The sequence below is a fragment of the Mesoplodon densirostris genome, chromosome 1 (assembly GCF_025265405.1).
Source record: "Mesoplodon densirostris isolate mMesDen1 chromosome 1, mMesDen1 primary haplotype, whole genome shotgun sequence".
Classification (NCBI taxonomy): domain Eukaryota; kingdom Metazoa; phylum Chordata; class Mammalia; order Artiodactyla; family Ziphiidae; genus Mesoplodon; species Mesoplodon densirostris.
In genome coordinates, this window is record NC_082661.1 from 20126152 (window position 1) to 20138976 (window position 12825).

The window sequence follows — 12825 nt, forward strand, 5'->3', positions numbered from 1 at the left end:
CTTGCTACTTTAGGACAAGGGTGAGCTTCCAAGCCCCATACAGTCCCAGGGAAGTGTGCCCTCAGAGGGAGTCGGATGTTGGGCCAGCATAAAAGAAGCTGCTAGAGAGTTTTGTGCCTTCGGACCCCTCCGCGGCTGTTTTACATGTCTCCAGAGTCCCAGGAAGATGCTGAAACCTTCCAGATGAGCCCTGAACTTGTCAGAGCCAGATCCTGTCCCAGCAGCCCTGACTGTTTCTGACATGAGTGTGCTTTCCAGGCTCTACATCTCTTCTCACCCGACTGCTGCCCAGAAACCCCCTCTCTGTTTCGTTAAGTTGCCTCATCCTTCAAGGCCCTACTCAGGAATCTCTCCCTTCTTTACACAAGCAAGTCACACTGCCTTTTGCCACTGAACTTCTAGGAGCTCCGTATGTATGCACTCAGGTTGAAATCACGAGAATTGTTTATCTCCCCAGTTTATCTTCGCCAACCCCAGCATATAGTATTTGCAGATTGTCATGATCTTTCTCGTCAGCCCATCCCTCCATCTCTCCAGCCAGTCATCGTGGAGCGCTCATTCCATGCGGGGCCCTGTACCACTAATGGCTGCGATCAATAACCCCATTCCCTGCCTCTCCGGGGCCGTGAGACCTGAACAGAAGGAACTTCAGGGGGCGCTGGGCTGACAGTGGCCCCAGGAGGCTGTTCTGTGTTTGGGAAAATAATCACAAGGGAGACAGCAAACTTTCCCCAAGTGAGGACCATCCTCATATTCATTGTAGCTCTCGGCACCACATGCAATATGGAAAAGACCCTCAATCATCATTTGCTGACTTATTCTTCCTAACCAAGAGCATCATGGACCACTCACAGGACTGCTTCCCAGGGCCAGGGACCATCTCTGTGGCTAGGAGGCTGGCAATTTACCAGTGGCTCTGAAACCAGGCCCGCTGTCCCCAAACCACCTGGGAGCTTCAGTCCCACCCCAATCCACTAAATGAGAACATCTGGGCAAGAGGACTTGAAAACCCCCTGACAGTTCTCTGATGGAGTGACCGGAACACACAGGTTTCAACTATTCCAAGTTCCCTTCTGCCGGTAAGACACTGTGACTCTGGGGAAGTCTCTATAGAATAACCAGTCTTGTCACGCAGGTCTGCAGGCAGGAGAACACTCACTTTTTATTGTTCCTTCAGATTTTCTCTTTCTCATTCATTTCACACATTTGTTGGACACCTATTACGTGAAAGTTTCTGCCCCAAACGCCCTGAGGAATAAAATCTCTGCCACAAAGAGTGAGACAAGATTACTGGCATGAGGAAATATTCAAGAGAGGAGAGGAGAAAATGCCTTAAAATCTCTCCTTCTTCTCCCTCCATTTTGCCTGGTGAGCAAAAGGTAAAGTTCCAGAACAGAGACCCATCAAGATTTCCCCCACCTCTGCAAGCCCTGGCTGGACCCCATGTGGTAGCCCTTTGGCCCAGAGACACATGTGGATACAGCGCTTTGCTGTCTGCCTCCCCAGGAACCATCCTCTCTTCTGCAGCCTGCTCCCAGGACACAGCAGGTGACACAGGCCTGGCCAGTCACAGCACGGCCACAGAGACTGGCTCAGGGAAGAGCACATGTCCAAAGCTAGCCTGATTGGAAGGACTTTCAGGGCTTCTGTGGGAGCTACTAGGAAAAACTCCAGCTTTCTCTTGGTGAAGGAAATGGGAGGCTGAGGCGCCAGAGCTGCTGGAATCACTGAAGCCATCGCGCCGCCTGGAGGAGAGAGCCGGGGGCTGTCAGGGGCCACCGCAGGGAGACCCCAATGACAAAGCCAAGCAAACCGAAAGCAGAGTGGAGAGAAACCAAGTCCTCATGATAGCATTTGGGCCCTGAATCCAGCCATGCCTGCAGCCAGGGCTACTCCTGGTCTTTTCAGTTACATGAGTGAAAACATTCCTTTTTTTCACTTTAGCCATTATGCTAAAGTTCTAGCTGATTCAGGTCAACATAGGGACCACAATGCACATATTTCTATGCAGTGGAAACTTATGCCTTGAGATGCCTTCACATAGAGGCAGTGTGACTGCTTGGGAAGCAGAAAATCCTTACTAAAGGTCAGGAACAATGTTTTCTAGCCACTCAAAGTGTGCTCTGAGGACCAGAAACATCAGCATCTCCTGGGAGCTTGTGAGAAACGCAGAATCACCACCCTGCCTCAGACCTACTGAATCAGAAATTTTAATGAGATCCATAAGTGATTTGTATGCACACTGAAGTTTGATAAGCTCTATTAGAATACCATCTCTGCTGCTTACTGACTGGATGACTGTAAGCAAATTACCTGATTTCTCTGTTTTTCACATGGACAACAGAGATTATAAAAACACAATATAGAGATGCAAATACAGTGCAAAACCAAAGCAGTCCTAGGTTTTAATCATGGCTCTTCCAGTAACTATGATCTTGGGCAAGTTACTGAACTCCTATTAGGCTCAGTTTCCTCATCTGTAAAACTGACATAATAATACCTGTCTGACAGTACTGATGCCAGGATCGCAGTAAATAATGTATTAACGTGCTTGGCACATTACTTCACCCAGGACTCAATTAAAGGTATATATTCTTGTTATTATTGTTGTACTATTTTAATTACTGTTATTATCCACCCTACACACCTCATAGGGGAGGGTTATTGGGAGCCTCAAAGAGACCATGTATGAAAAAAAAAATGCTGAAAATCAAAGAACACAAGGTATAGTCCTTTACTGATCTGGAAACTGAGGCTCACAGAGGTTAAGCAATTTGCCCAAGGTCATCAAAGAGGGAAGGCATCGAGGCTAGGCTGGCGCTACCACTCTGCAATCTAGTGTAGGTCACATGGCCGTTGATGGTTCTATGTTTATGTGTTCTGCCTCCCCAGACTTGCTACCTCCAAATCCGTGGGGCCTGGCCCAGTTCCCACCCACAGTGAGCACTCACTGAACATTGGCTGAATGCAAACTTTGACCATCTGACCTCTTTAACCCACAGTTTTTGCACCACCCCCAAAGGACCTCTCTTGATAAGGGACTACGAACACCTTTGGTACTTTAAGAAGCAGAGTACTGCAGTTAATCCTGATTAGAGTTTTATGACAACATCTCATTTGGAGACCAAAGCTCCCCTGGGAATTCAGTGCAGTCATTCAATTCTAAGCCCCCAGGGCAGAATCCAGGAGAACAAGAACTTTGGGTACAGAATGGGGTGGGATCGTTGACTTGACTGAGAAAAGCACCAGGCTTTCGTGAGTTGGAAAAAAAAGTGCCAGGTTCTGCCTGAAGCAGAACTGTTGGCAAAGGAACTTCAGAAGCAATAATGCAAGCAAAGCAGAATCAGGACTTTGACAACTGGTTGACACATTACCGATCTACATATGTAGACTTGTCAGAATGCTAGTCCTAGCTAGAAACAACCACTGAGCCTTTGTCTTCTGGCTTGAACCTTGAAGGCAGATTAAGGGCTGTGAGCCTTGAACAAAATGGACCCTTACTAAATATGGAATGAGCTGAAGTCAACTGGAAAATCCCATTAAATAGGACAGTAGAAAGCACAAAATAAGAAGTTAGATTTAACCACAAATATGGCATTAAATACAATAAATCCAAACAGACTAATGGCTCCAGCCAAGAGAACTCCTGCAAACCAATAGGAAGATACAATCCAAAAGAAAAGCATGGGCAAATGGTTTAAAAAGAAATTTCCCACTGGAGAAGACCTAGATGGAATAACCAACAAACACATGAAAAACTGCTCAACTTCAATTAATATAGAAAATAAAAAATAAAATCATGATAAACCATTACACTCTCCCCAGAGAGGCAAAAATTAAATAATTGGACAAGACAAAGTGTTAGCAAGAAGGTGACCTATTGAAAACTCTCAGACACTACTAGTAGGAATGCTATCATCTAGTACAGTTGAGGGTAAGCATGCCTTGTGATCCAGCCATTCTACTTCTAGTTATGTACCTTTCCCTGGTTATACGCACATGTACATGGGTACTGGGATAACATGTTTGAAAAGGTTCATAGCAGCAGTGTCTCTAATACCCTAAAACTGGAACAACCTAAATGTCCATCAACAGTGAAATGGTTAAACAAATTTATAGTCATACAATGGACATTTATATCACAATGAAAATAAAGATGCACCCAACATAGATGGCATAACGTTGAATGAAAGAACACAGTATGATTCCATTCACATAAAGTTCAAAAATAGGTAAAACTAAACTATAATGTTAAAAAAGGCATCGAGAGGAGTAGAATAATAAGGAAAAGCAAGGAAATGGTTATCTCAGGGCCAGGAGAGTGGAGAGGGAGGGGTTGAGCACAAGAAGGGACTTACAAAGTCTTCCTGGTGCTGTCCGTGTCCTATTTCTTGACTTTGGTCATGGTTTTGTGGGATTTATGGGGTTCACCCATTATTACTTTTTCAACTGTGCAATACAAAATGAGTCACTTTTCTGTCTGTATGTTATACTTCATGATAAAACAAAAAAGAAAGAAAAAATGAAGAGAATGGTAGAGCAAGCTAAAAGAAAAACAAAAGCCCTGTTTGGAATTACCTCAATGCAATCCTGAGTTCGGACAACGGCCAACTCAGTCGTGTGCTGCTTAGAAGGCTTTCTATGGGGCTTAAGACAATAACCATAGAGAGGATGGAGGAGAGAATAAAAGATCAAGGGGGCGACAGATGAAGAAAAAGTTACTGAAGACCTGTCTGGGTTTCATTCAGGGGTTTATGCTTGGAACTCTCACCTTGGAAAAGCAACCATCTTTCCCTTCTTTCTTCATCTTTCAAGACTTCTCTTAAAATCCTCCTTGGGTCCCAGGTAGGTAGTCATCTTGCCCCAAGCACCCCTTTGCATCTTGTACTTACCTCAATGAGCACTTTTCTTGCCATGTTATAATGGGTTTGCCTTTCCATGTGATATCCTCAAAGGCAGTGGGTAATTTTTGGATCTTTTCCTGTGCTCTCCTTCCCACCAGCACTTAGGCCAGTGGCTGACAAGGAGGAGACACTTAGCTGTTGCTTGTTGAATGACTGAATGAAGGAGAGAATGCTTTACCTTCAGCTGCAATTCCTTGTATCTCTTGGACATCCGAATGAGCAACTTCTCACCATTGATCATGGCAGATTTTTCTTGGTAATACTGGACCATGGCCTGGGCAGCCTCTGTGTAAGCCATCTCTAAAAAGGCCTAGGAAAGAAAGGAAGGACAGACATTGGACTTGACTTGAATGGTCTTAACGAAAATTCTGTTCAAGGTATGACTCCATGTATATGAAGTTCAAGAATTAGGCAAAACAAACTGATGGTGGTGAAAGTTAATGCTGAGCTTCCCTCGGGCTTGGTGGTGGGATACCGACTGGGAAGGAAAATGAGAAAACCTTCTGGGGCTCTGGAAATGTTCTATATCTTGACCCGCATAGCAAATACATAGGTGTACACATGTAAAAAATTAATGGAGTACACTTAAGACTAGTGCATTTTAGAGTATGTGTTTTATACCTCAGTAAAAAGGAAAAAATTCTGTACAAGGAAGAGCTTTCTTTGATCCCATCTGTTCAAAGAGACTTATTTATTAACTTCAGCAAAAGAGCTCATTATAAGATGGCCCCTCTCCTGGTCCCCATGGTTACCAAACATTATTCTTAATTACATATGTCCATCCTGGACTACATCATGCCACAGGAGTCCCTCTGGATGGGAGGGTCCATTAACCCAGAGTTCCCCCGAGGGAAAGGGGCGGGGAGGAGTGAGTCTGCTGCACAAGTGACCTTGGGGTCATCCCTGAAAAACTCGCTATTCGGTGGTGGTGATGACAGGAGACAGACACAAGCCCTGGGTATCTGAGCTCTCAATTTCTTTGCAAAGAAAGAAATACACTAAAAAACTCGGGGGCTCCCTAGGCTTGAAGGAAGGCCATGTCTCTGTGAGCTGGAGAGAGAGGAGACCCTCAGTTACGTTTCCACAGCATCTCTCCTCTTTAACTTTTCTGATAAAAACCCTTACAAAGAAATGCGTTTTCCACTCAATCGGTGCCTACAGGGAGTTTCTAAATAGCCTGTTTTGACTGACCTGACAGTTGACCCCAGGAGCTGCTGTGGCACATTTGTCACTGTTATTGTCTTAGATTTGTTGCATTTGTACTATACTGAGGCTGCAATGATCTGGTCCCTCAGTGTTGAAAAGGAAACATGGTCTGTGGCAAGGGAGCCCTTGCTGTGGGCCCTCATCTCCCATTTCCTTGAACTGCATGGGCTTAACAAGCTCATCCTCCCTCCTTCCCTCACATTTGTTTTTGAATTTCAGACATGCCTTTCTCCATGCTGTCACAGTCTATGGCAGAAGCGTGGGAAACCAAAAAGTGAGGGTTCTTTTACTCTAAGATCAGGAACAAGACAAGGTTGCCCACGCTCACTGCTATTATTCAACATAGTTTTGGAAGTTTTAGCCACAGCAATCAGAGAAGAAAAAGAAATAAAAGGAATCCAAATCAGAAAAGAAGAAGTAAAACTGTCACTGTTTGCAGATAACATGATACTATACACAGAGAATCCTAAAGATGCTACCAGAAAACTACTAGAGCTAATCAATGAATTTGGTAAAGTAGCAGGATACAAAACTAATGCACAGAAGTCTCTTGCATTCCTATACACTAATGATGAAAAATCTGAAAGAGAAATTAAGGAAACACTCCCATTTACCATTGCAACATAAAGAATAAAATACCTAGGAATAAACCTACCTAAGGAGAAAAAAGACCTGTATGCAGAAAACTATAAGACACTGATGAAAGCAATTAAAGACCATACAAACAGATGGAGAGATATACCATGTTCTTGGATTGAAAGAATTAACATTGTGAAAATGACTCTACTACCCAAAGCAATCTACAGATTCAATGCAATCCCTATCAAACTACCAATGGCATTTTTCACAGAACTAGAACAAAAAATTTCACAATTTGTATGGAAACACAAAAGACCCTGAATAGCCAAAGGAAAAAAAAAAAGGGAAAGAGAGAGAAAGAGAAAGAAAAACAGAGCGGGAGGAATCAGGCCCCCGGACTTCAACTATACTACAAAGCTACAGTAATCAAGATAGTACGGCACTGGCACAAAAATAGAAATATAGATCAGTGGAACAGGATAAAAAGCCCAGAGATAAACCCACGCACATATGATCACCTTATCTTTGATAAAGGAGGCAAGAATATACAATGGAGAAAAGACAGCCTCTTCAATAAGTGGTGCTGGGAAAACTGGACAGGGACATGTAAAAGTATGAGATTAGATCACTCCCTAACACCATACACAAAAATAAACTCAAAATGGATTAAAGACCAAAATATAAGGCCAGACACTATCAAACTCTTAGAGGCAAACACAGGCAGAACGCTCTATGACATAAATCACAGCAAGATCCTTTTTGACCCACCTCCTAGAGAAATGGAAATAAAAACAAAAATAAACAGATGGGACCTAATGAAACTTAAAAGCTTTTGCACAGCAATGGAAACCATAAACAAGACGAAGACAACCCTCAGAATGGGAGAAAATATTTACAAATGAAGCAACTGACAAAGGATTAATCTCCCAAATATACAAGCAGCTCATGCAGCTCAATATCAAAAAAACAAACAACCCAATCCAAAAATGGGCAGAAGACCTAAATAGACATTTCTCCAAAGAAGACATACAGACTGCCAACAAACACATGAAAGGATGCTCAACATCACTAATCGTTAGAGAAATGTAAATTAAAACTACAATGAGGTATCACCTCATACCTGTCAGAATGGCCATCAACAAAAAGTCTACAAACAGGGCTTCCCTGGTGGCGTAGTGGTTGAGAGTCCACCTGCCGATACAAGGGATGCGGGTTCGTGCCCCAGTCTGGAAAGATCCCACATGCCGCAGAGTGGCTGGGCCCGTGAGACATGGCCGCTGAGCCAGCGCGTCTGGAGTCTGTGCTCCGCAACGGGAGAGGCCACAACAGTGAGAGGCCCGCGTACCACCAAAAAAAAAAAAAAAAGTCTACAAATAATAAATGCTGGAGAGGGTGTGGAGAAAAGGGAACCCTCTTGCACTGTTGGTGGGAATGTAAATTGATACAGCCACTATGGAGAACAGTATGGGGGTTCTTTAAAAAACTACACATAGAAGTACCATTTGACCCAGCAATCCCACTACTGGGCATATACCCTGAGAAAACCATAATTCAAAAAGAGTCATGTACCACAGTGTTCATTGCAGCACTATTTACAATAGCCAGGACATGGAAGCAACCTAAGTGTCCACTGACAGATGAATGGATAAAGAAGATGTGGCACATATATACGATGGAATATTACTCAGCCATAAAAAGAAACAAAATTGAGTTATCTGTAGTGAGGTGGATGGACCTAAAGTCTGTCATACAGAGAGAAGTAAGTCAAAAAGAGCAAAACAAATACCGTATGCTAACACATATATATGGAATCTAGAAAAAAAAATGGTTCTGACGAACCTAGGGGCCAGACAGGAATAAAGACACAGATATAGAGAATGGACTTGAGGACACGGGGAGGGGGAAGGATAAGCTGGGACGAAGTGAGAGAGCAGCATTGACATATATACCAAACGTAAAACAGATAGCTAGTGGGAAGCAGCCACATAGCACAGGGAGATCAGCTCGGTGCTTTGTGACCACCTAGAGGGGTGGGATAGGGAGGGTGGGAGGGAGACGCAAGAGGGAGGGGATATGGGGACATATGTATACGTATAGCTGATTCACTTTGTTATACAGCAGAAACTAATACAACATTGTAAAGCAATTATACTCTAATAAAGATGTTTTAAAAAAAAAGTCAGGGTTTTTTCAAATTCCGCCAATCAGCTTTCTAAGTGCCTCTTTCTTTTTTAAAAATTCTTAAATTTTTTATTTTTATACAATTTTTAAAGGTTACTTTCCATTTAGTTATTACAAAATATTGGCTGTATTTCCCGTGTTGTACAATACATCCTTGAGCCTATCGTACACCCAATAGTTTGTACCTCCCACTTGCCCACCCCTATATTGCCCCTTCCCCTGCCCCACTTGTAACCACTAGTTTTTTCTCTATATCTGTGAGTCTGCTTCTTTTATGTTATATTCATTCGTTTGTTGTATATTTTAGATTCCACATTATAAGTGATATCATACAGTATTTATCTTTCTCTGTCTGACTCTAAGTGCCTGTTTCTTCATGCAAACATTTTAGCACCTCGAGCTCTCACTGGTCACATGGGAATAAAACGAATTCAGTGAGTCTCACTGCATTCATGTTGCAAGCTGAATTTTGGAAATTTGCCCAAAATAGAATTCTGAGAAGGAGGAATGAAGAGACTAAATGAGTAGTCTAAATCCAGGTTGACAGAGGAAGACCACTGATGATCCAAGGTGGCTTTGAGTCTCCAAAGTTCATGTCTTAATTAAGAAAAGAATTTCTCCTATGCCTGTTCCTGATTCCTAAAGTTAAAATATTTATTAAAAATAAAAGACTAAATATTGTTACTTCTGACCAGTCACTGTATAAACTACCCTCTTTGACTTCAGAAATGAAGACAAACATATTAACCCCCAAAGACTCAGTCAATCCTCATAGGTTAAGGGTTCTTAGCTCCGTAGATTCACCAGGCATCCATTAATTCCCACCTACTCTTCTGCTCTGAGAACCAAGAGCCTCAGTTGCTAACACCAAGGATCAGTGAAAATAGCCTGTTCCCTGTCAGTTGTTGGCTGACTCAAAAATCCATAGCCTCAGAGATGAGACACTTAGAAGGTAAGAAAGACAGTAGCATTAGCTCAGGGGGTGGGTAACACAGTGAAAAGACTCAAGTCTATGGATTTCTGTTTTAGGGACCTGCTAGCTTTTCTGTGATAATGAGCACCTCATTCCAAAGCACATCCTCACTTCTAGGTAACTCACAAGGGCCTGGATCCATCACAAGAAGGGTAAGGTGAAACAAGAGGAAACAAAACACCACCATCAATGAAAACCTCTGTGCTGTAAAAGCAGAAGGCCAGCTGTGTATTACCCCTTTATGTTATGAACAGCTGCTTTTTTAAAAAATTATATAGTTCCCCTCCACCAATGTGTGGTCTATCTGGTACATACCAGTGTGAAAGTGCCCGGACCTACCTGATTAGTAGACTTCATGAGGATGTAATTAGTGACCTTTCCAAAGGGCAGCCCCAGGTTAATGACGTCATTCTCGGTGCAGCTTCCCTCCGGCAGATTGCAGATGTGTACCACGCGGCCAGCACCCGTTTTCCGCTGCTCAAACGGGAACAAAGAGCAGTGGTTTGGTCTTCAAAAGACATTTCCTTCTTGCCGTCTATCTATTCCAGATGCTCCTATTGGCTATCTTCCCCCAAATAATGATCAAAAAACTATAATTTACAAAATGAATGCAGAAAAATAATCCATTTGCAGAGAGATATAAAACATTGATTTTATGCCATCTCTTTACAAAAAAGATTCGTAACAATTTTAACGAGAAATCCCATCCAGGGCTGTCGAAGAGATAAGGAAATGGGCATATCCATATGTTGCTGGTGGGAGGTTGTGTATCTACAATCTTCTGAGAAGATACTTTAGCATATTGAAGAAAACTTAAAATATATATAGCACAGGATCCTGCCATCCCACTTTTGTAAATCTAGCCTACAGAAATAAATACACCAATATGTAAATACTTACGTACAAGGACATTTATTGCAGTTAATTTATTATAATAAATTTATAATTTATTGCAAAAATTTTTGGAAACAGCCTGAATGTCCAAGAATAGCATAATGATTGAGTAATTGATGGTTCACACCTACAATGGAAAACGATGTAGCCATTGAAAGAAGGTGGTAAATGAGCTGATCAGGAAAACATTTTTAAGATAAAGTAAAAAGCAGGTTGCCAAGTACAGGTGTAATATGATGCTATTCTTGTAAAACAAAGCAAACCCCCCCCCAAAATAAGAAAAAGATGAAGCAAATGTAAAATTTGGATAATTATTGGAATTGGGGGATGAGTACACAGGGGTTAATTACACTTGTCTCTACTGTTCTGTATGTTTGAAATTTTTCACAATGGAAACATTTTAAGGGATATCAGCACAGACACAGAAAGGTATGGGACCTATCAGTACTGGTTATCTTCAAAGAGAAGAACTGGAAGGCGGTAAGGGGGAGATGTTTAACCTATTCCTTATATGTCTCATATTGTTTGACTTATAATTTTTTAAAAACCCAATAAAGAAAAAAGAACATAGAAAGTATTTGTGAACTTAATACATATACATAGACATTCACAGCGACCACCTTTGGTTTAGGGGGGTGGCTTCCAAAACTTTTGTTAGCCTTGAAATCCTTTCTTCACACAAAAGCTTGCCCACCAGCCCAACATATTCAACAAAGAAAGAGGTGCTGCTCTAGACAAACCTTGCGATCCAACACCCTGCCACCACCCCCCATCCAGCAGTCCCAAAGGCATCTCTAAGGAACACAGTTTAGAAACGAAGACCCGGGCCTAATCAAAGCTCCTGGAGGGAGGAAGTGTGTCTGTTTGGTCTGTGGAAACCTTAATCAGACTGGAGTCTCCAGGAGGTTCAAGAATTAGTAGCCATAAGCCAACCCAAAGTGGAAGAGAGGGATGCAATTTTCTAAACCCATACTAATAGCATAGCCCACATTTGCATAATCATCATCTTCTTTCTATGGTAAAGTGAACTTCAACATCTAATTACACTTGATGTGGGTCCTACTCTGCTATAGTAATATAGTGGGAAAGTCTGAGGTCTCATCCCTAACAAGGGCTAATAATTGGGTAATTCTACCATGAAAAGCCCTCGTTTGTCTCATCTGGGCTGAGGACAATAAGAGTCAATAAGAATTTCCTTCGACGGTTCAGCCCTGAATTGGAGAAACCCAAGTGCCCCTTTCAGACCTCCCTCTCTGCAGTGTCCAGAGGTCAAGCACTTTCCCAAAGGGAAACAGTCTTCAGTGTGTGGCCCAGGCAGCTCCCAGAGCATGCCCATACCTCCCTGAAGTGCAAACGGTGCTCTCCATAAGCTGGGAGACTTTGAGTATGAACCTGGCTAAGGAGGACCGAGCCCTTCTCCAGGGAAGGAGGGCTAAGAGGCAGGATCTTTTTGCCTCTCATTAGGGTGAGGGGTCACACAAAAATGCAGACCCAGCTGAGCTCTCGGGCTGGGCAAAGTGGCCAGTCTTCTAAGTTTATCAACAGGAGGGCTGAGGCTGGGTACTCCGCTGGCTCCTCTTAGCCAGCCACGTTTCTGCCCGTGTGACTCTGCTGTGGCCGGCCCGGGCTCATGTGTGCTTGGACAACAGAGCAGACACGCAGGGCAGTTCTGGACCAACCCTGCTCCTTGCCTGTCCCGTTGCCTAGTGACGGGGCATGAGGGCCAGCGTCTCTCTCTTTGTCTCCTCCAGACTGAAAGAGCAACTCAAGAGGCTTTTATCCAAGCGTAAGTGTAGCAAGTACTGCTGAGAGCAGAGCATGCCTCCCGAGGAGTAAACACCCTCACCGCTGCTGGTCACCAAAGAACGGTATGAAGTCACACTGCAGACAAGTTAGAAAGGTGCTAAAATGAGTGAGTCTAAGTTAAGATTTTTATTTAAATTTAAAAAGTACATTGCAGCAACATGGATGGACCTAGAGGATTGTGACATTAAGTGAAGTCAGTCAGAGAAAGACAATATCATATGATATCACTTATATGTGCAATCTAAAAAAAAGATACAAATGAACTTATTTACAAAACAGAAA

At 42.9% G+C, this 12825-nt stretch overlaps 1 protein-coding gene across 1 annotated transcript in view; it reads right to left on the reverse strand.

The window, feature by feature from the left end:
* RBM20 (RNA binding motif protein 20) overlaps nucleotides 1-12825 on the reverse strand; it is a 211612-nt gene that overhangs the window by 34947 nt on the left and 163840 nt on the right. Inside the window, exons 6-7 of the mRNA XM_060102461.1 lie at nucleotides 10183-10317; nucleotides 5083-5214 (exon numbers count right to left, since the gene is read on the reverse strand). Coding sequence (XP_059958444.1) covers nucleotides 5083-5214; nucleotides 10183-10317 — 267 coding nt within the window. The remainder of the gene's footprint in view (nucleotides 1-5082; nucleotides 5215-10182; nucleotides 10318-12825) is intronic.